Source organism: Sciurus carolinensis, chromosome 4 (genome assembly GCF_902686445.1).
Source record: "Sciurus carolinensis chromosome 4, mSciCar1.2, whole genome shotgun sequence".
NCBI classification, from domain to species: domain Eukaryota; kingdom Metazoa; phylum Chordata; class Mammalia; order Rodentia; family Sciuridae; genus Sciurus; species Sciurus carolinensis.
This window is the reverse complement of record NC_062216.1, coordinates 108,647,653-108,669,473: the sequence shown is the minus strand read 5'-3', so window position 1 is coordinate 108,669,473 and position 21,821 is coordinate 108,647,653. Positions and strand designations below refer to the sequence as shown.

The window sequence follows — 21,821 nt, the reverse complement described above, 5'->3', positions numbered from 1 at the left end:
TACTACTATCCCCCTCTGGTTCTGAATCAACTGAAAATAACACAAAGAATCAACAGATAAAGGCCCAAAATCACCTTTATTAATAACAAAGCAGACATGGACTTCCTAACATGGAAGCCAGGAGTTAGACTTGTTCCCCAACCACTGGCAGCACTGGAGAGCAACGGAGCCTTCCCACACAGGGGCAGAGCATGTACCAGAGACCACTCTCTTCTAAAAGGAAAGTGAAAGATTGGTTTCCCTTTCTAAAATCACCAATCAGGTAAGCCACTCCATTTCTCCTGCAACGGTATGAAGGAAGAAAGCAAAGACCAGGAATGTTGTCTTACGACAATTCCCTTTACATGGAAGAAAACATCAGGAATATGTAAGAAGCCATTTCCCACCCTACCCCACCTCTAATAGCATCCAGCATTTTATTCTCTTACCCAATTAAGTCTGTGGATAACCAGGATGTAGTAATCAAAACAGTTCTATTTCCACTGTCATGTGGCTGCTCCACTAATACAAATTACTGTCCTTTTGAGAGGCTCTTGGAACTGTTGGGCTGATTCTATTTTGCTTGCAGATGGTTCTAAAATAGGTCAGAACAGTAGGTTAATTAAATCAACTATGACATCACTCCAGACCCACAGCTGAAAACTCATTCCCTATTCTTTTCTCCCTGCCAAGCTGTGTTCAGCTACATTATGCAACCTAACTTTTCAGCAGTTCTTCAATGAGATTAAATTACATCATTAAGGTACAATAATAAAATGGAGGCTCAAATGTCATGATGGATATGAACTACTTTGTAAATTATCATTAATTTAAATGAGATCACAAACCCTCAATTCTTTAAATAGGAAACCCAAGGAGCCATGGATACATTTTTTTTTTATGGAAGAAGAAAATATCATGATCCTCTTCTGGTTTAACAAAGAAATTTCATACACACACACACACACACACACACACACACACACACACCTTTGAGAAGACAGAGACAAGAATTTAAATATCACCATGACATTAATTAGGATAATCAATAAAAAATTATATTTCAGAGGTTCAAAATTAGTTTTAGAAGACACAGCAACAATTTCTGAAGATCATTCTTAGAAGATTGTCAGAAATTATATTTGTACAGACAAATTTTATTTTACAAAATAATAGATCTTATTTAAAGCTAAAGGAGTGCTTTTTCTTATGTTCTTCCTGATATTTCTTCAACTAACAGAAAGACAAGTAATTTTTTTTATTGGTACCAGGAACTGAAACCAGGGGCACTTAACCACTGAGCCACATTTCCAATCCTTTAATTTTCTATTTTGAGACAGGGTCTCACTAAGCTGCTCAGGGCCTCACTAAGTTGCTAAAGGTTGGCTTTGAACTTTCAATCTTCCTGCTTCAGTCTCCCAACTCACTGAGATTACAGGCATGTGCCACCACATCCAACCAAGACATAATTTTTAAGTCAAACATGGAGACAAAATTTTAAAGACCTGAGAAGATCAAAATATACAAGATGAAAAGAAGGGACATAATATTTTGTACTAACAAATGGTAATTTGGAGCATCTAAGGTTTCACACCTATGCTATAAAGTGCTGTACACATGCAATTTAGTAATATTGTTTAAGTAGACATTTTTCTGTAATAGTACAGATGTCAAAGAATTTACAAAGTCATCAGACACCATTCTCTTACAGAGTGGCCACCCAAGTCAGACCATCCTCCCTGGACCAGCTCCTCGTCAAACACCATGAGATCTTCTCTGTTACTTGGCATGGTGGTTCAGTGACAAATATTGCCAGAAGAGCAACAAATGAGGTAGGATGTGATTTCCATTATATTATCTCTTGTGTTTAGACAAATGCTTAACCCTTCATGGTGGCTAACAAGGCTCTAAATGCTAGGCACAATGAGCATGAACCACAGATAATCATTTATCTTTTGGCAGTTCCTGGTGATTCTTCAGGTCAAACCTCAATTTCTTCTTGGACAAGTCACAGACTTCTTGGAGTCTAGCTCGCTGATGGATCTTGTGCAAACTCTGACTTTAGTCTCCACATGTCCACTGAGTGCAGCCTAAGCACATCCTAAACAGTGCTCTCTGTCCTTCCCTTCCCTTTTCTTTAAGACAAGTCCTAGATACAAGAACATCCCAAGTGAAGATCACGGGAATAGACTAATTGTCCAGATGCTGCCTTGATCTAGCAGGAAATCACAGAGGGAATCTAGATCTGTGAAGAATAGTAGTGACTGTCAGGCATGGTAGTTCATGCCCATAATCCCAGTGACTCAGGAGGCTGAGGCAGGAGGATCATAAGTTCAAGGCCAGCCTCAGCAATCTATTGAGATCCTAAGCAACTTAGCAAGACCCTGTATCTCCCCAAAAAATAAATAAATAAGAAGGGCTGGGGATGTGACTCAGTGATTAAGTGCCCCTGGAAGAAGGAGGAATTGGAGGAAGAGGAAGGAGGAAGGGAAGAGAAAGAGGAGCAATGATAGGGTAAGTGGATTCTAAAATGCAGATAGAAACATGAGAACTTGAAAGACATGGGTAAGATAGGATAGTTCATTCAGAATTAGATGAAGAGTGGGCAAACATCACCATAGATGAGATGAAAGGGAGAGAAGAAAATAGTGAGGATTGGAAGTAGGTAGAAAAAGGAAAAAGGGACTTACAGAGAAGACAGTGTGAGACTATACAGAAAAGGAAGAAGATAAAAGATAAGGAGTGGTGGGCAGAATTGTAAGTTAAGTAGCAATATACTGACCATCTCTAATTATCTGGAAGTGAAAGGGATCTGACACAAGCTAATTCCAAAACAAGAAGAAAAGTCAAGAGATTTAATATGAACGTAACAACTTCCAGTAGTGAGATAAGAGCATATGAACCGTGAGTGCTCATTCTCTAAAGATCTACTTCTAGAGGCAAAGGGGTGAATCGAAGTTCTCCAAAGGTCCCTTTCAGAAAGGTCGGGTTTATGCCCTGCTCATAGATTCCCATCTCTCACAGAGATGGTTGAATCCTTTCTGCCCAATGATATGTAGCCCTAAATTTTAATCCCAAGGAGAAAACTATCTCCTATTAAGAAAGCATTCAAGATAGACCTGGGTTGTGGCTCATTGGTAGAGCCCTTGCCTAGCACAGGTGAGGCACTGGATTCGATTCTCAGCACCACATATAAATAAATGAATAAAAAAAAAAGTCCATCAACATCTAAAAAGAGTTTTTAAAAAAAAGCATGGAAGATCTCACAACTAAGCTGTATGTACAGGATGGGTGGTTGATGCAGTCACAGCAACTTCTAGGAGAGTGAGTCTTGGAAAATGTGGATTATGAGGAAAAACTGGACATGATTGTCTCCAGAAATATGCAAAGCATTCTAACCTGAGGGACAATTCCGGCAGAATATTACTTTCCCTGAAACTTCAATCCATTCATCATCTTAAATTAGGTAAAGACTGAGCATATTTTTCCTCTAAAAAAATACCTTCAATTATGTTTTGAATTCTTCCAAAATATGATCTTCCATAAGTCTATAACCACAATCCCCTCCCTTCAAATACTCCCTTCTTCAATTCCTTAAACCTTTCCTCATTTTACATAGATCCCAGGCACAGCTATTTTATTTCTTAATCTCTGAATGCATTCTGATTAGTGGCTAATCCTTCAGTATTAAGGTCCCTGGAATAGATTCAATACGTCAGTGGAGGTCAGTTCAAATCAGAATAAAATGAAATCATCATGTATATTATAATTCTATACACAACCTGTGGTGACCCTGGCATTTTCACTATCCTGTTGTACCACCAACTTGTTAGATCTTAAAAATTTCCAAAACATTTATCACCACTCGTCCACCCTGTTTTATAGTTGGGTTTCTGGGCACAAGTGAGTAGCTTATAGTACTCTTCAACTATCTCTCTTGTGATTTTCTTGTCTTGCCCACTCAAGCATGCCCAGATGGTGGACCTCAGGAACGTCAGCATGGTGACAGAGTTCATTCTCGTGGGCTTTGAGCAGAGCTACCCTTCCACTCGAACATTGCTCTTCACACTCTTCCTAGCCCTCTATGGCCTTGCCATGGCCATGAATGGCCTCATCATCTTCATCACCTGGACAGACCCCAGGCTCAACAACCCCATGTACTTCTTCCTTGGCCACCTGTCTTTCCTGGATATCTGCTTCATCACCACCACCATCCCACAGATGTTGATCCACCTGGTAGTCAAGAACCACACGGTCTCCTTTGCCTCCTGCATGACCCAGATGTACCTGGTCTTCTTTGTGGGAGTGGCTGAGTGCATCCTCTTGGCATTCATGGCCTATGACCGTTATGTTGCTATCTGCCAGCCGCTTAGCTATGCTCAGATCATGAGCCGACAGGTCTGTGTGAGCCTGGTGGGTACTTCCTGGTTCTTTGGGATGATCAATGGCATCTTTCTAGAATATATGTCATTCAGGAATCCCTTCTGCAGAGACAACCATGTAGAGAACTTCTTCTGTGAGGCCCCCATAGTGATTGCCCTCTCCTGTGGGGACCCTCTATTTAGTCTAAAAGTGATCTTTGCTGATGCCATTGTGGTGCTGCTCAGCCCCATGGTGCTCATCGTCACCTCCTATGCACGCATCCTGACCTCCATCCTGGGCAGAGCCTCCTCCTCAGGTCGGGGGAAGACTTTCTCCACTTGTGCCTCCCACCTGACTGTGGTTGTCTTCTTCTACACCTCGGCTATGTTCTCCTACATGAATCCCCACAGCACACACGGGCCTGACAAAGACAAGCCTTTCTCCCTCCTCTACACCATCATCACCCCCATGTGCAACCCTATCATCTACAGTTTGCGCAACAAGGAGATGAAGGGGGCCATGGGGAGAGCCCTGGGGAGAGCCAGCCTGGCCCAGGCAGAGACTGTCTAGCGGGAAGGCCCCTGGATCCAGAAGAAGTTTCCTTCCCTGGGGTGGGAGAAGGTTACCCCTTTCCCAACCTGGACACGTGAATAACTCTCCATTGCTGAAAGGCTCCATGAGAGCTTCCATGGTACTAGACTCAGATCTGGAAGTTCCTCCTGATGTCTAAGGTTTATCTCTCTGACTTTACTTCCAGCATTGTTTTCCTTTCAACTGTACTCAAGAAAGTTTGAGACTTTTGTGAATTTTTTTCTCTAAGTTCTCACAATAGGATTTGGTAAATAATATGCTTAACTGCATTTTATTTATATAATATGTTGACATGATACCCCCAGCCTGAATTTAGCATATACCTTTAGGAGTAAACTTTCTTTGTCTTTCAATTCATTAGTCTGTTTTTCTTCCTCACAATCTACTCTCATTTCCTAGATCTGTTCTCAGTTACTTTATATAAGAAAAAGTATGTGAAGAAGTAAGAAAAAGGGAACTAGGGAACAGTGCTGACATTAAGAAAATCAGAGAATATTTAAAAAAGATCAACAAGTTGAATCAATCTTAACTCCCACAAGTCAGTGAGGGGGGATTTGTGGTACCTCGAAATGCCAACACTACACTCAACTTGTTTGTGTTTGTGTGTTTTAGAGAAGGGTGGGTGAGTGAAATTAATACGTCAAAGTGCTTCTCCTAAATTCTCTAGGTTCCTTTAGTAAGATGACTATCTGTATTTCCCTTCTCATGTAAGGAGTAAGTGCCTCTATCAAACTTCTCAAAGCTACCCATTTCCTTCTCTGTTAACCATACCCCAAACTGGTTCCCCTCCCTGCTTACTGGTCTTTTCTCTTCCATTTTTCCTTTCATTTCATTTTCACTCAAACATGCTCACCCTACCTCCTTATCTTAAACAGATAACTCCACCATTGCAGAAGCCTTTTTATTTGCAACCTTTTCCTCTCTGGCTCCCTCTAGCTTCTTTCCTTAACCAAACCATCTTTCTTTAACAGCATCCCACATGTCAGCAGTTTTCTTTGTGCTTAAGTTCCTTTAATAATAAAGAGGGGGAAGAGGGTTAGTCTGTTCTTTATTTTCAATGCTAATTCCAAACTATGCCCTCAAAGAGATGTACTACCTGGGTAGTTCCACCTCCTGCACATCACATACTACCCTTTACAATGACTTGAAGTAGTAGCTTCACTCTTCAGAGTGCAAATTAGTGAATCTCTAGACATCAGAGAATGTAAGAAATTTTTAAAGCAAGAAGGAAGAAATGAGTCCATACTGTCATAATAAATGCAGAACAATACAAACAATAAATAAATAATAAATGCAGAACCTTGAGGTTTCTATTGTCAAAGAAAAACTGCACCAGTGTTAAATGGGCAAAAAGTCTTCACGACCATTGCAGTAGGAGACTGAACTCAAGTCCACAGAAAAAAAAGGATGAGAGAGATTTAAAATCTGGTCCCCTTGCTTACTTGTTGGTCTGACATAATGGAAAAGTAAACAAATGGCTTTACAACTTTCATATTAGGTTCCTACCCTCCCACAGAGACTAGAGCACTATCTTCCCTAATGATTACATTTCAAAGGGATGGTTCCAAGTCCTGAGAAAGACATTTCCTGGACAGTAAAATAGCAATAGGCTTAGAAGGAGATTTATATACATATCAAAGGGGCAGAGAAACAGTAATTACAAGTTTTCTAAAGTAAACCCTCTAAGAAAAGGAACTTACAGTTAAGAAGAGATCTGTGGGAAGTTTGTTAAGCTGACAGGACTATTAAGACCTTTATGGTCACCATGTATAACATAAAAAGGGACTTAACTTCCCCCCTAGGGGCTCAGCTTCTTCTCTAGGCTTAAAAATTCCTATCTCGAAGAGTCTTTAAAAAGGGCGGGGGAAGGGGTGGTGTGGAGTGGGGAGAAAGGAAGGAAAGGAGGAAAGCGAAAGGAAAAAAGGTGATTTTTAAAAAAAGTTTTCTGAAGACTGAGGATGTATCTAGGTTGGTAGTTTGCCTAGCATGAACAATGCCCTGGGCTCTATCCCAGCAATGGAAAAAAAAAACAAACAAACAATTTTTTTTAAAAAACTGAGAAATAATTTCTGCACCTGACAGTTGCTGTGCACTGGTAGATTCTAAGATTATAAACAAGACAGTTTCAGCTTTTAAGGATCTCAACGTCTTGTAGGACAGATAAGAAAAAATAATGGTAACACTAAGAGCAAAATCACATTCAGTACTTATATTCTAAGAATTTTACATTTAGCCTCACAAAACTTTATGAGATGCAAAAACAGGCTCACAGACGTTAAGTAATTTGCTTAAAATTAACAGCATTTAAAATGGTGCGCTGGTTCAAGAGCCTGCACTCCTAAGGGAGGTTCGGAAGAATGGGGCAGGCTTTATACCAAGTATATCAGCTAAGCTTTGAAGAACAAGCGGGAGTTGCAGGAATCGGGAAGGAGGGTCGGATGCTAGGGATGAGTAAAATTCCATGCAAGAGGAGTCACCTCCTGCGTTGTAGAAATCGTGCGTTCAATATGGATGACAGAAGGTGAGCTGGAGCCCGCAATGCTGGAAAAGCAGGCCCCGAGTGACCTAGAACTGTCTTCTCAAGGGCGAGCACTTTCTTGTTCAAGGCCCGAGCCCAGGTGGGAAGGACGCGAGAGGGACTCGCTTGAAAAGCCACCGCCCGGGCCGCGTCTCCCCATTCGCAGCCTCACACCTAGTCCCTGGAAGGACACTAAGTGTCCCCCAGGGTCTGCGAAAACCTATACAGATGCAATGACGAGAAGCTACCCTGCCCCCTTTCGTTTTCCGATGCAAAGCCGGAGGGCGCGCAACCACACTCGCGAGTTACCACGGCTCCGGCCTAAGGCTGAAAATGTGGGGAGGAAACCCAGAAATTTTCGACTACGGGCTGTACCCTGAGCTTTAGCACCCTCACAACAGGCGCCCTCACATCATACGGCGAAACCGACGCCATGTTTCCCCGCCCGACTTCTTGACTGACGCCCAAACTACCCGTGAGGCTCTGGGGCCCTGACCCGATTAGAACCCTGAGAAGAGGTGGGCGTGGCCCGCACCGGGGGGGGGGGGGGGGGGGCTGCAGCCAATCAGCCTTCCCCGGCCTCTAGTCGCTGTGGCAACCAATGAGCGCTTTCTCCTTGACCGCCGCCCGGGTAGAATTGAGCTAATTTGTGGACCTCTGGGAAACACGTTCTATTTTGGGAAATTATTGCGGCGGTTGCGGTCTCCTGCAGCTGTAAATGCGGACCTTGGGGCTTGGGATACCCTCCCAGCCTAGTGGAATTGTTGAGATGCCGCGCCCCTTTGACAGAGGATGGGAGATGGGCGGAGCAAGGCTGGAGGGCAGGCCTGAGCAAAGACCTCTGCCTTTCACTCCGAGGCTTGGTAGCCTTCAATCCGATGCACGGATCCGAAGTCTAATCCTAGATGATAACCCCATTTTTAGGGAGTTGTGTAATGTTGAGCTCCTCTTCTCGCCTGCGAACAACTGCAGTGTCTTCTAAGCTGTTTTACCTCCCCTTTCCAATTACCCACTACAGGAAAACTCCCTTGACCTACGCCTCTTTCTGAATTTACTAGACTTTCTTTGAGTTCCCATAGTAATCTGTGCCTTTTCCTGTCACTGTACTCCCATATTTTTTAAAATATATTTATTTTTACGTCTTCCCTGCTAGTGTGTGATTTATATTTTAATCTTTGGCATAATACCTGGCCATAGCAGATGCTATAGTGCTATTTCCTCAAATCTTAAGCAGAATCCTGATGTGTTAACCAAATAAAGCAAAGCTGTTTTGACAGAAGAGGGGAAATGTTCAGAGCCTAAACCCCCAAGAAAATCCCTGAAGAACCTGTTGTTAGCCTTTTCTGAAGTAGTTTATGGTTCATCAAGAAGGTGAAAATCAAACATATTTAGAACCTCTAAGAGCACTCTTAAAAATCTCATCTTTGGGATTTCCAATATGATTATGCATATTTGTTTTAATTTTTCCAGTCTAAGAACATAGATATTTTGTTTGCCTCTTAAGATCAACTCCTAAAAAAAAAAAAGAGTTGGGTTTGTAGCTCAGTGGTAGAGCATCTGCCTAGCATGTGATGGGTTCAATTCTCAGCACCACATAAAAATAAAACAAAGGTATTGTGACCATCTACAACTAAAATATTTTTTAAAAAAATCAATCCCTCACCCTCTTCACACAGCCCTGGACTGGCTGACCTGCACAGACCTTATCAATAAGTTTCCTTACCTCTGCTTTCTGTTAAGTTCAGCCAATAAATAAAAGGTAGACCAGAAGGAAGAAGGGGAATGTGGTTGGGGTAGTAAATCCTCTGGGTCTTTTCTATTTGTGGTGCTGGGGAATCCAACTCCCGCCCCTGCTAGGCAAGCACTCTACCAAATGGGCTATTATCCTCAATACCTCCTCTGGTTCTTTTCTTGTGAAGATTGTGACAAGGTCAGTTGAGTCCTTTTTCTTAAGATCTCTGCTCCCCTCATGTCACACTCTCCACCTAACTCTATTTCCATGTTCTAGAATCAAATCTTTCCTTTACTTCTTCATGAACATCTGCTCTGATTCTAGATTCCTTGTGGTTTCCCTATAACCCATCCATGCCTTTGTAAATAATTTTTTAAACTCTTCAAATTATACTAATTTGAGTATGCCTTTTTTTTCTAGGTATACCCTGATCTAAGACCATTTCTCTTCATTGGGTAATAGAAAGTTATCTCAAGTGTAAACACATGAAAGGCTATAGGTTGCATGGGCTCTGGAGATAGACAAAATTGAATTTCATGTGATTTGTTCTTTCATTTAATAAACCTATGAGCTATGTAGATATTTTGGAGAGTGTCAGTTATGCCACACAGCCCATTTTCCAAGAATCTTCTTACTTTCCCACAGGAGGGGGCTCTGGCAACCAAGTTAATACCATGATATATCCATCCATCCACTATCATCACCACAATTGACATGGCCAAGCTGGCTCAAAAAAATAGTCATTGTTCTAGTTAGCTTTTTCATTGCTATAACCAAAAGACATGACAAAAACAATGTAAAGGAGGAATAGTTTATTTTGGCTCACAGTTTCAGGGATTCAGTCCATGGTCAGCGGACTCCTTGGCTCTGGAATGAGGTGAGGTAGAACGTCATGGCAGAAGGGCATGGCAAAGGAAGGCAACTCAGAACATGGCACCAGGAAGCAGAGAGAGTGCTTTGCTCACCAGGGACAAACTATAAACCCCAAAGGCATGCCTCCAGTGACTTACTTCTACCACAACCTACTGCTTACAGTTACCACCCAGTCAATTCATATCAGTGGATTAATCCACTGATTAAGTTTCTCATAACCTATCATTTTACCTTTGAACATTCTCACATTGTCTCATACATGAACTTTGGGGAAATATTTCACATCTAAACCGTAACAGTCATCTTTCCTAAGAATTTGAATTGTTATGTAGTGGGTAAGGCCATTGCTGACTGGAACAGGTAGAGACTCAAGCTATGGAGCATCTGTCTTCTATGATGTACACGAAGAAGCAGAAAATATTGGCATACAGAGATGATAAGTTGAAGTCAGAGGTCCAAAGGAAGCAGAGATAAAATATCATGTCTCCAGAGAAAGAATGAGATAATGGCTGCCCTGATTTTGGTCAGCCTTAGAGATCCAGCTGCATTCTTGCTTGTGGGTTCAGTGAAATAACCTACATCTTCATTATAAACTCCATTTTTGCTTAAAGCTATCTCAAATAGATTTCTGTTTCTTGCAAGTGAAGCCTGTTAACTAAGACAATGATGTCGTAGTATGGCTATAAGTTTTGAATAAGAAAGTATTCATGCACCTCCATCACACTTACGGAAAAGTCACCACCCCCTGCCAACTATTAGCAGGCACCCAATGTACCCCAAGCATCAAACTTACCTCCTCTTTGTACTTATTTGGAACAACAAGCCTATTTTGATGTCAGGGTTTTGTTTTGGGGTTTTTGCTTTGTTTTGTTTTTGTGAGATTTTCCCTCATTCCAGTCCTTTATCTTCCAGGTACTATTCTGATACATTTGTTTGTTGGAATTTTTTTGTGGTGGTTCCTCAAAGGATTGAGTTAATCATACTCCAATTCTTGGCATACCATCATTGGTGCCTAAAGACCCTCTTGTTTTATTTTTATCTTTCATCTCTACTGTCATTTTTCTCCTCATGAAAGACAATTTTCTAGTGTGCTTAATGTGCATATTTGTGTCTTCTACAGATAGTTATTTTGTGGACATGTATATTAAATATACTTCAAAGTTACTGAGTTATACATATCTCATTCTATGTCTTACTTTTTCATTAAGCATGGTTTTAAGCTCCATTCACAGTCCTGGATGTTAACATTTAATCTGCTACATCACACTGATGCCTAGCAGTCCTTAACTTTTCAGTAATCAGGCTCCTCAGTTTTTTCATTATGGTGCTTTTTCAAGCATTAAATTTTGAGTACCACTCTCTTAGTTATGCTTACTCTCTGCCTGACAACTCTAAATCTGACTTTATTGATGAGATTGCTCTAGCCAATCCATCCAGTCCTGTTTATTGGACACCAAAGTAATTGTATTGACTAAACATCATCTTGTTTTAGCCTTTTACCCCATAGAGTTTCAAGCTATGGAATTCATCTTTTAATTATTTGAAGTCAGGTCTCCCACACCCCTGGACATACAGTTCACCTTATCTCTGTGACTATCAAGAACTCGATGATGTGGCTACTTTTTCTCAAAATTTTTCTCACTCCCATTTCACTAACCAGGTACATCACTGAGGAACAGAATTAGATCCAGAGCAGCAGTGTGCTATGTCACTCTTGCTAGCGATGACATTTTCCCTAAATCAACTTACACCTCCCTCCAGAATTTGGCTTTGTTACAGTTTTAAAATTTGTTCTTGAGATCTATAATCCAGTTTGCCTGTCTTGTTAGTCTCTGGCACATTTTTATAGCAGTATTGGTTCTTTTCTTCCCCTTTATTTTTACCTAAACGATTCATTTCTTGTTTCCACTCTCAAGGATATAAAAATCCCATACAAGACCATCTTCATAATGTAAAGTGCTGCTCTGATTTTCCTATCATTTTCTTTTGTCTCTTTCCTTCTTTCCTCCTCACTCCCCTCTGGTCCCCTTTCTTTCTTCTTTCCTTCATGAATTTTACAAATGCTGGAGGCAGAGGCTAATTATTTTGCAGATCATGGCAAAGAAACTGCTTCTGTCCTGAAGCAAGTTCCGCACAAATACTTGGTGTGTGTCCCATGACCAGCTACCACTTTCCAGCTGCACATAAGGACTTAGTTCTGTTTCTTTGGAACAATGTACTGGACCTTTTCTCGCTCCTATATTCAAGAAGTGAATTCCATCCTACTGTGTTTCTTTATATCTGTGAGACATTATTTTCCCCATTGTATAAAATCTCAAAATATATTTTTATATTGCCTGTACTTTTTGCACTGGTGTAAAGGTCATCTGTAGTTGGGGTTTTGTTTTGTTATTTTTTGTTTGGCAAACCCCTCTCTACTTATTCTTTTCAGAGAGTTACCAAATGCTGCCTCTGCTACTGTTTTTCTTCCAATGTCTACTGGATGTCCTCTGAAGTATAAAATTTGGGGAGTTTTCTGAGTACTATTTGTTCTCATCTCAATTTTACCTTGACCTACCTACATATGCACCTGCTCTCCCCCGCACCATGTCCATTTTAAAACTGAAGTGTTCTCAAGTCAGCTAGCAATGCTCACAGAAAAGCAGTCTGTACCAATTCAAGAACATATCATTCATCTATGAGCTCCTTAATGGCAGAGACCATGACCACTTGGAGTCTGCCCCAATGCCCAACACCTTCCACGAGGCAGAGTAGGCAGTTGGTAAATAATTGCCAATAGATCACTCAGCCTGTTTCTCTTCTTGGATGTCTTTTTCCAGCATGCTTATAAGAATTATTCACTGATCATAAAAGGAATTGTGACTCTTTCTTTTTATTCTCAAAGCTGAATTGCAGCAACAAAAACTTCCCTTCATATACTGTAACCACTTAAAGCAGAGTAAGGGACACTACTATTTAATGGGGAAAAGTCACCAATCTCTCTTCAGGTGAACAGACTTCTGTTCCTAATGCTATGCACCTTTGGGTGTGTTGTCCATCTATGTCCTTATGTGCAATGATGTAATTAATACTTATTCCTGGGCAGTCCTCTTAGAAGCAGACTGTTCTTTTTTAAAAAAGTATTGGGGTAAAAATAAGATAAACTATTCCCACTCAGAGGGCTAAATGCAAAACAAACTATTTTTCTCAAAATATGAGAAGGAAATTGCTTATTATACTGGAGCAGGCAGACAGAAGGAAGAAGAGTGTAAAGGAAGGAGAGGGCAGAGGAAATTGTGAAAAGCATAAACTATCCCATGGGACTTTCCTGAAATTACTCTCCCATCCTCTTCCCCCTGCCCCAAATCCCATTTTTCTAATCAAGTCTACAGTAATAATTAATTAATTAATTTATTAAGGACCTAGTAGGATTGAATTTCTTAAAACAAGTGAAAGCACTGTTTTGTGTGTCTTAGAGTTAATAAGCAGTTGAACACAGGCAACCTGCATGGGCTCAGAGGTGTGGATGCAGAGAAAAGTGAGAAGAAAACAAACAGCAGGACACTGAGCCATGTGGAATGTTGTGGACTTCCCAGGTTTGGGAATTGAGATTTGAGTCAAATTTAATCATCGCAAACAAGCATGGGAAATTCCTCCAACTTCCGAGTTACATGTAAAATAGTTCTATGATTATCTTTAAGGTTTCTTTCAGCAATAATATTTTTGAAGTTTCATGATTTTCACAAATTTCCCCCACATTTTAACATCTCTGAGCTGGAAGGTGTCTTGTAACTGATGACAGCTCACAATTACTTTTGGCCAAGCAGTCGTGGTGACATAGTTGTCCTGCCTGCACATGCCTGAACCTAGTTGTTACTCTAATGGCATGACTGGGAGTCCACAATCCCTTGATGTTTCAGTTAAGCAACCACTTTAGGACTCTTTGAAGGGATATTAGTCCTGGTAGTTGTCTAAACACTTTCCCTGAACACTTTCTAACAAGCTCAAAACAGTGCCAGCATGAAAACTTTCAGACTAGGTATTGTGGCCTGGAGAACATTCCCAGAAATAATAGTGAAGAACTCATTCTTTTTGCTTTGTAAAAAATGCTGCTTCACTAATGCTCAACATGGCCCCAGAGAATAGAAATGCATGAAAAAATACAGACAACTCTGAGTCAAAACGTGACTCAGAAGTGTCAGACTCAAGATGAAAAAATTATAATAACATAATGACATTGTTATGGTTGTGTACGCAGTAGATATTTTCAAAGTTCTATTTCTAAATAAGTCTAAAAAAAGAGCTTTTAAAATAAGAATGAAACTTTAAAATACATAAGAAAGCATAGTGATTATTTACTTGGTGGTATTTTTTCCTTTCTTAGAGGTACCTAAGATGTGCCATACAAGCGATGATGCCTAAAAGTCAAAATAAGGTAGATACTTCAGAGACTATAAAAATGAGAGAGCAGTTCCAATTCTCAAGATACTCGTAATCTGGAAGAAGGGACAACAAAAGCATTTAAAGAATAATAAAAGTAAGGCACAGTATACTTATTGTTCCCAAAAGAGGCACAAACAAAACAACTTTAGCATTAAAAGGAGGAAAAGATCACATGAGGGAAGGTTTCATGAAGAGGGATTGTTGAAGGGTCTCCAAGAATGGGTAGGATTCCAACAGGATGACAGAGACAGGATAGAGTAGAAAAGAAAGAAAAATGGAAGAAGTAGATACAGGACAATGAGGAATTGTGAGTATCATATTTTGACTACAGGGTTTGCTACCCTTTTTGGGTTTGCAGGCCTCTTTAAGAATTTGAGGAAAACTATAAACCCTGTTGCTAGAAATAAAAGCACAAGATCATAATCAAAAAGTTTCGCATACTATTTCTGAGGATTTCCCATTCAGAAATCCCATTTCTGGAGAAGAGACTGGCATCTGACTGTGCTTGGGAAAAGTGTCTAAGACATATGGAACCAGGGGCCAGCAAGACTCATCCAGACTGATCATCTAGGAATTCCAGGAGTTGGAATGCCCTTAGGCGTCATTTCCAGCTCTGACTTGGATCATATAGGCTTCTAACCTGATGGAATAGCATCTAGAAGATGTAACTGGGAAATGAAATATAGGGGGTGGGAAGTATGCCAAGGTCTTATTAGGGAGGACCTTGACTCACCACAGACATACCAGATCTTATGCTTCATTAGGGAGCACTGGGGACATGATGCAGACTGCAGAGAATGAATGAATGTTCAGGGCTCTGGTTTAGGAAGATCAGTCTTTGAATCAGAGATGTGAGAGAGGCTGTGGAAAACCAGCTAGGCATTTATTGAGTTGTTATATTCTTCAAATGCATTCTGTTTATTCTGTTTCCCAGTCTCTCCTCACTACCCACCATTTGGCAGAAAGCCAGACTTTTAGTAGGCATTTGAAAGTGCCTGCTGAAGTGAAAGTCATAAATTCCCTTTGAGGCTCTCCTTGTAATGTCTCTATTCCTCGACAGGTGGCACCATTACAGCATTTTTTACAGAGCAGGGTTCCTTCCATAAGCACAGTGCTTCCAAGCAGAAAAAGCTGGGTTTGTTTTGTTTTGTTTTGTTTTTGTGTGTGTGTGATTTTTATTTTTCCTGAGGAAATTCACTTTCTGGGGACAATCTAGAAGTGGTGGCAAGGGATAGCAAGAATCAAAGATTGAAGAACATTACTTTTGTTCTTCTATCATTTCTTACTGTAGCAGGATATCTTGACTGAATTTCTATTTCTAAGCATGTAGATGAGGAAAGATGCTTATAAAAACCTGCCTTTCCAAGCAAACAATTATATATCTTTTAAGAATAACTGTTGCTTAGTTCTGGGAAAACTTTTAGGTGAGCTATTTCATTCAACATATCAAGCAGAGACCATGATCTGTGGTGATGCTAAGATTACATAAAACTGCATGTTTACTTTGAAGGTCAGTCTACATCTTAGGAAAATGAATTCTCCAAGTGCTTTTAGAGAATTAGTTATTTAGTTGTACAAGCTATAGTTGTAGCTTATTTCTATGAAGTTGCACGGTTTTTTTTTTTTTTTTTTTTTTTCTTTTCATTTTAAGATCAAGAGCTAAACCCTGAGAGAGGCCCCTTAGACCAGTGGGAAATGGGAGTGGCTGGAAACTGATATGATGAGGTACATGCAGTGTTGTGTTGGGCCTAGACATGAAGTACAGCATGAAGCCATGGAGGATACCATTTCCTCACCTCTTATACATCAGCAGTGCTCTGCAGACTTGGAAGCAATGGGAAATAGGATTTTTAGTACATGATAGGTGTCAGTATAATTTGAATTTGTTGGCTAGGTGGTGAGTAATAAGATTTATATGAAGATTTCCAGTTCCATATGGGAAATGCTCTGGAGGCTCCAAAAAACAAGAATTCCAGGAGTACAAGGTGAAGTAAGGTCATTTCTTCTTTTGTTATTTTTCAAGTTAAAAAGACTCATTAACCTTTAGCTCAGTGATTCTTAATTGTGCTTAATTCTTACATTTTAAGGATTAGGTTGGAGCAGTGGTCCTTCTCTCTGAAGAATGAAGATCCTTGCACAGTTTTGCATTTGATTTCAAAGGGTTACAACCCCCTGAGTTCCAATAGTGACCCCTGTCCATGAGTCTCTGGTTAGAAATCCCAGCTGAAATTCACTGATCAGAAGCATTCCTAGAGAAAATGTAAGTGGTTAGTGGGGAGTGGGGAGGAGAAAAGATGTGCGGGAACAACTATACTAGATCCCTGTGAGATATTGGTGCAGGCAATTGAAGAAAGCAAAATAATTGCCTTTTCAGTGATTTTTTTTAATCTATCTAAATTTGGAGGAAGTAGAGGCCCTAATATAAGGGACTGATGATGCATTTAAAACAGTGGGCACAGGAAGAGTCAAAGGTTAAAGGACTCAACCAGAACTATCTACATATGTTAAAGTACTAAGCTGCCTTTGGGATTCATGTCAACGAATGGAGAATCAGAGCTACAAGGAACAGAAAAGGATCCCAAAGATGTAGCTGGGTCAGGGGATACCTGGGAGCACTGGCATCTTTTCTTAAGGTGTAGGTCCAGGAAGTCATCTTCTTGGTGCCATTGGGGCATTTATCACACACTGGACTCTGAGAAGGGTCACTTACCAAAATCTGATCTGAGAAGATGAAAAGTGACTAAATTAAGATTAACTCCTTTTCAGGACTCTTTTATGCTCATTATTGGGAACTTAGGGATTTCCTTCACTGAAGATCCAAATAACAGAGCAGTTCGCTCCTTAAATCAAACAAACACACGTTTAAATCCTCGTTCTGCCAAGTACCAGTCTGTGACCTTCAGCAAGTCTTGAATCTGTTTCTGAAGTGTAATGTGAAATAATAGTATTGCCTACTTTATAGGATTGTTGGGAGATAAAAATTGGGTACAGTATCTGGCATAAAATAAATGCTCCATAAATGATAGGTATCATTATTGCTACTCATGCTGAATGCTGGAACTGTAACAGGAACCTATCATCTCCCAATCCCTAGAGGCCCCAACCACTGTACATAACCAAGTCTTCCTTTGGCCATCCTATGCACACAGGACTAGCCCTCAAAACCTTTTGGGCTATAGCTACGTGACATTTAAGATGAAAAGACCCATGCTAGCTTGGGAATCTCACCATAACCCTTTCCTTCATTCTATCCTGGAGGATAAGGGTTCTTTAGATAGGGAAAGAGTCTATTAAAAGAGTATCTAGAAACTTCCCTGGGTAGTTTTGTTTTCCTAGAGGAGAAGTCACGCTCACTCCCTATCACAAGAGAACTATGAAGAAACTTACATTTGCACAAGACTTCCTAGGGGTCGTGTATTTTGTTCTCCCCAAAAACTTTTTATTCCCATTTTATATATCCAGAAACTAAGTCGCAAGCAGTCAATTCAGTGTTGGAACAGAAATTCAAGCTCAGATCTGTGCCTTCGGTGCTCTTTCTACCTCTGCAACAAGCAACAGTAAGTGTATGTATACACACACACACAAACATACACACACCACCCCAGCTTATTCAGCTCTCAATTTTGTTCTGGGGCAGCCTCAGGAAATCTCCATGGCCCAAGGGAGCAGCCTAGAACTGATGTCAGTTGAAGCTCTCTCAGGGAAACACCTTACCGGCATCCTCCACTAGAGGCCTGAGGCAGTTATTATGGTTTCCTTTATGATGTGTCACTCAACTCCCAGAGATCCTGGGCAATCCCTCCAGAGCAATACCCCCCACCTCACCCTTCCATGGAACAGGTGTCATGCCTGCCATTCCAGGACTCAGATTCAGAAATCAACTCCCAGGGGGCAGACGCTTTGCTGAAAAGAAGTCCCTTGCATGTGTGGAGTGCTGACTAAAAATCCTTTGTTAGTTTGGAAATCTCAACACATCCCCTTTTCTTCCCCCCATCTCACCCCCCACTTACCCCATCCAGCATTAGATCAAGGTCCCCAAAAGAAGGGAAAGCAGCAGAGCTGGCAATGCCTGTCCTAACCAGACAGGGACAGTCAAGTCCTCAGAATTGGAGGCAAGGAGAGGGGAGGGAAGGTATGGTCCCTACTTTTCCCACTAAGCCCTGGTCCATGCAATGGGCCCAGAAGCCCCACCCTAACATACCCTTAGTACCAGTCAGCAAGGAGGGAAATGACGCCTTTTTATTAAGGTTAACACCAAGGAAAGCATTGAGAAGGAATACATAAAGGAAGGAAAGGGCACACAAAGTCACCACTTCAGAAGGTAGGAGGGAGGCACATCAATTAAGGAACCTCAGGACAGCCACATGCTCCATGCCCTGGTTGGGAAAGGGATGCGGTTGGGGGGGGGGGGGGCGCAGCAGGGGAATGCCATGATAGCTTGAGGCTCACAGAAGGGTCTGAAGCCCACTGAACCTAACACCAGAGCCAAAGCCCTGCCCCTCAGGGCTCACACACTACTACACAAGTGGACACACATAACACACACAAGACATTATGGAGGCAACACCGAGAGGCAACGGGCAGGGACATATTGACAGAAAGGAACTGAAGTGAAGCAGGTGTAGCCAGTAGAGATAGTTTTTGGCTGCAGCCCCCCCAAAAGTCCCTCAAACGTCCCCTAAATCTGGGCTGTTGCTGAGCACCCCCAGTCTCTGCCTGTGAACTGGGCTCTTTGTTCTCTAAGCCCCAGTGAGTGGAAAAGCAATCCCAGATGAAGTCAGTTGAGTGGCAAGGCAGGGTCCGCTCTGCATGCAAAATCCTAGAGGTTGGGCTATTATGTCTTCATGCACATTCATAGCCAGCTCCTCCCAGCCCAGGGGCCCTTGGAACCCCATTCACCCAGATTCCTAGGGCTGCAGTTCCCTCCTCAAGCTTCCTTTACCAATCAGCAGCTGCAGAGATCTGTGAGGGGGAGAGGCTTCTGCAGAACACTGAATATCTTGGATTTCAGCAGAAGGGTAAATTTCCTGTTGCCAGAACAGAATACCCCAATTCCTTAATTTCTAGGTAAAACGTTAGAGATTATTTGCCAAAGTCCTAGATAAGTCCTTTTTCACAATAGAAAAAGCAGAATTTTATTTACACAATTCAGGGGTTCTCCTGTTGCCTTGGGGAGGCGGAATGGGCAGGGAAAGGGACGGATGGGAGTCCAGAGATGGGCACTTCCTCTCCTGGGACCTCACCTTTCCGCAGTTTGCTATAACGCTTGGTTGGGCAAAAAGAATTCTTGATGCTCCCAAAGTCATTCACCCTATGAATCGTTCCTTGAGGGAGTCTCTCTCTACCTGACCCATAAGAGCAGCTGTCGGAGTGAAGCATGCTGCACCGCGCTGTTCAGTCCCCTCACGTCATGCACTGGGAAACCCAAAGCCAGCCCGGGAAGTTAGTGCCCCCACAGAGTCCCCTCACAGGGAGGCCTCGCCCTCCAACTGCAGCAGGGTAATGTCAGGCAGGTCGAGAGGCTCCACAAGTGGCCCGTCCCCCCCAAGGAGACCAGCTCGGGGGCTCTCCGAGCGCTCACAGTGACTGGTGGGTGTGGCGGGGCTAGGCATCCCTTTCTCCTCCTCTTCGTCGTCGTCGTCCTCGTCCTCGGGATCTTGACCCAGCAAGTTGTTGTCCCCGACCCCAGGCGATGGGATCTCCGGCTCTTGGGGGACACCCTGGAAGCTCCCCTTGCCACCGACCACGCCCAAGCCACCCTGGCGGGGCGCGGTGGTCATAATCTGGCACATAGAGACGATGGCCCGCTGGTTGGCGCACACGTCGTCCGAGAGCACCTGGATGTGCGAGGCCTGCTCGTCCAGGGCCCCTCGCATGGCCCTCACGTCCTCAAACAGGGCCTGCAGTTGAGCCTTCAGGTGCTCCATCAGTTCCTTCATGCCGCCGTTGTACTCCCCGGAGATCACGTCCCCCACGGCGGGCACGGTGGACACCTCCAGAGGCGCCGGCATATCGCCGCCGTCCTTGGTCATGATCTCCAGCAGACCGTCCTCCATTGAGTGGCAGAAGCGGGCAGTGGCGGCTCTGGGTCGCGTCCAGCCCGGCCTCCGGGGTGGGGGAGGGGCAAGAAGGGGGACAGGTCCCCGGAGGGGCGGGGAGGAGCTGAGGGAAGAGGAAGCTCCCAGGAGGGGCTAGGAGCCGACGTGAGAAAATAAGTCCGGGCTGGATAGAGGAAGAAGGAGCGGGCAGGATAGAGGAATGCAGAAGAGTCGGTGGGACGAGGACGACCCAAGGAGGGTCCCGGGCCAGCGTCTTCGGGCTCGCCCCGGGGCCAAAGCGCTCTGCTCTACTTCGCCTCTTGAATTGCGCCCGTGTTGGCGCTACCCTCCCGGCACCACGAGCAGAATGTCCGCGGGTTCCCTGGGTTACAGAGGCTCTCGCAGAGGGGTCGGGGTGGAGTCTCAGACCGGCAGCGCGTCCGACTCGGGACTCCCCCAGGCCATTAAAAGAAGCGACCGCTAGTGTAGCTGGAGCGGCAGGGGCGGGTCTCCAGGCGGCGCCGCGGATGCTCCTCCGTTTCCAAGGCGACGCACTGCACGTAAATGACGTGTGTCTCCATGGTAATCAGGAAGTGGAGAAGAAAAAGGGGAGGATGGTTGGGGAAGCTGCAGTGAGGTTCTGTTGTCTGGAATAGCGGGTGGGGCCAGGACGCTGCAGTGGCCTCAGCCGGGAATGGAAAGAGCGTGTGGCTGCAATGTCTAATAGGAAAGCATGAGAGAGCAGTTTGCTGCATAAACCCCCAAGCCCGGGAGAGACTGTCCCTCTCTCAGTTTGGGTTTCAGACACAGAAAACGATTGCCTTGGAAGGATTTTCACCAGTTCCTTGCATTCCTTTCTCAGAGGATGGCTCTAGGACCGTGTCCTACTTCCTCGTCCCCTAGCGGCCCACTGGAAACCAGAGAGGGAAGAGAGACCGACGCCAAAAGTCCCTGACTTGAGCTGGGGCGCGGTGGCACCTTGAAGCTGGCCCCGCCCGGGCCTGGAGGTGCAGAGACAAGGGGAGGGCACTACAGAGGTTTTTGCCTCTCCCTTGGGCTCCTGCAGTAAATCAGCCCTCTCGCTATGGAAAGCACGTGAGCTGGCAAAGGATGGTTTCTCTACTTTATGGGACCAGACCGCTTCCACCCAGCTTTGGGGAGTTTGTCCAGGATGATGAGGCCAAGCGCTTACGGTTTGAGAATGAAAGCTCCATAAGGGCAGAGATTCTTTTCTCCCGTGTCCTCCTCCACGGAATTCCCAGTCCTTAAAATAGCGTCTGGCACGTAGTAGTAAGTCGGTGCTTAA

At 43.2% G+C, this 21,821-nt stretch overlaps 2 protein-coding genes across 2 annotated transcripts; one reads left to right on the top strand and one right to left on the bottom strand.

Annotated features, from left to right (window-relative positions):
- The first annotated feature begins 3,954 nt into the window (after positions 1-3,954).
- On the top strand, positions 3,955-4,911 carry LOC124982865 (olfactory receptor 10AD1). Its single transcript, XM_047549757.1, has one exon. It carries the CDS (start codon positions 3,955-3,957, stop codon positions 4,909-4,911), a length of 957 nt encoding a protein of 318 aa, XP_047405713.1.
- Positions 4,912-18,698: 13,787 nt separating this feature from the next.
- On the bottom strand, positions 18,699-21,031 carry Ccdc184 (coiled-coil domain containing 184). Its single transcript, XM_047550657.1, has one exon. The coding sequence runs from the start codon at positions 20,531-20,533 to the stop codon at positions 19,943-19,945; it is 591 nt and encodes a 196-aa protein (XP_047406613.1). The 5' UTR covers positions 20,534-21,031; the 3' UTR covers positions 18,699-19,942.
- Between the last annotated feature and the right edge of the window lie 790 nt (positions 21,032-21,821).

Bases quoted from the DNA above. Each gene is read 5' to 3' on its own strand.
- LOC124982865 (XM_047549757.1), top strand. From the start codon at position 3,955: ATGGTGGACCTCAGGAACGTCAGCATGGTGACAGAGTTCATTCTCGTG.
- Ccdc184 (XM_047550657.1), bottom strand. From the start codon at position 20,533: ATGGAGGACGGTCTGCTGGAGATCATGACCAAGGACGGCGGCGATATG.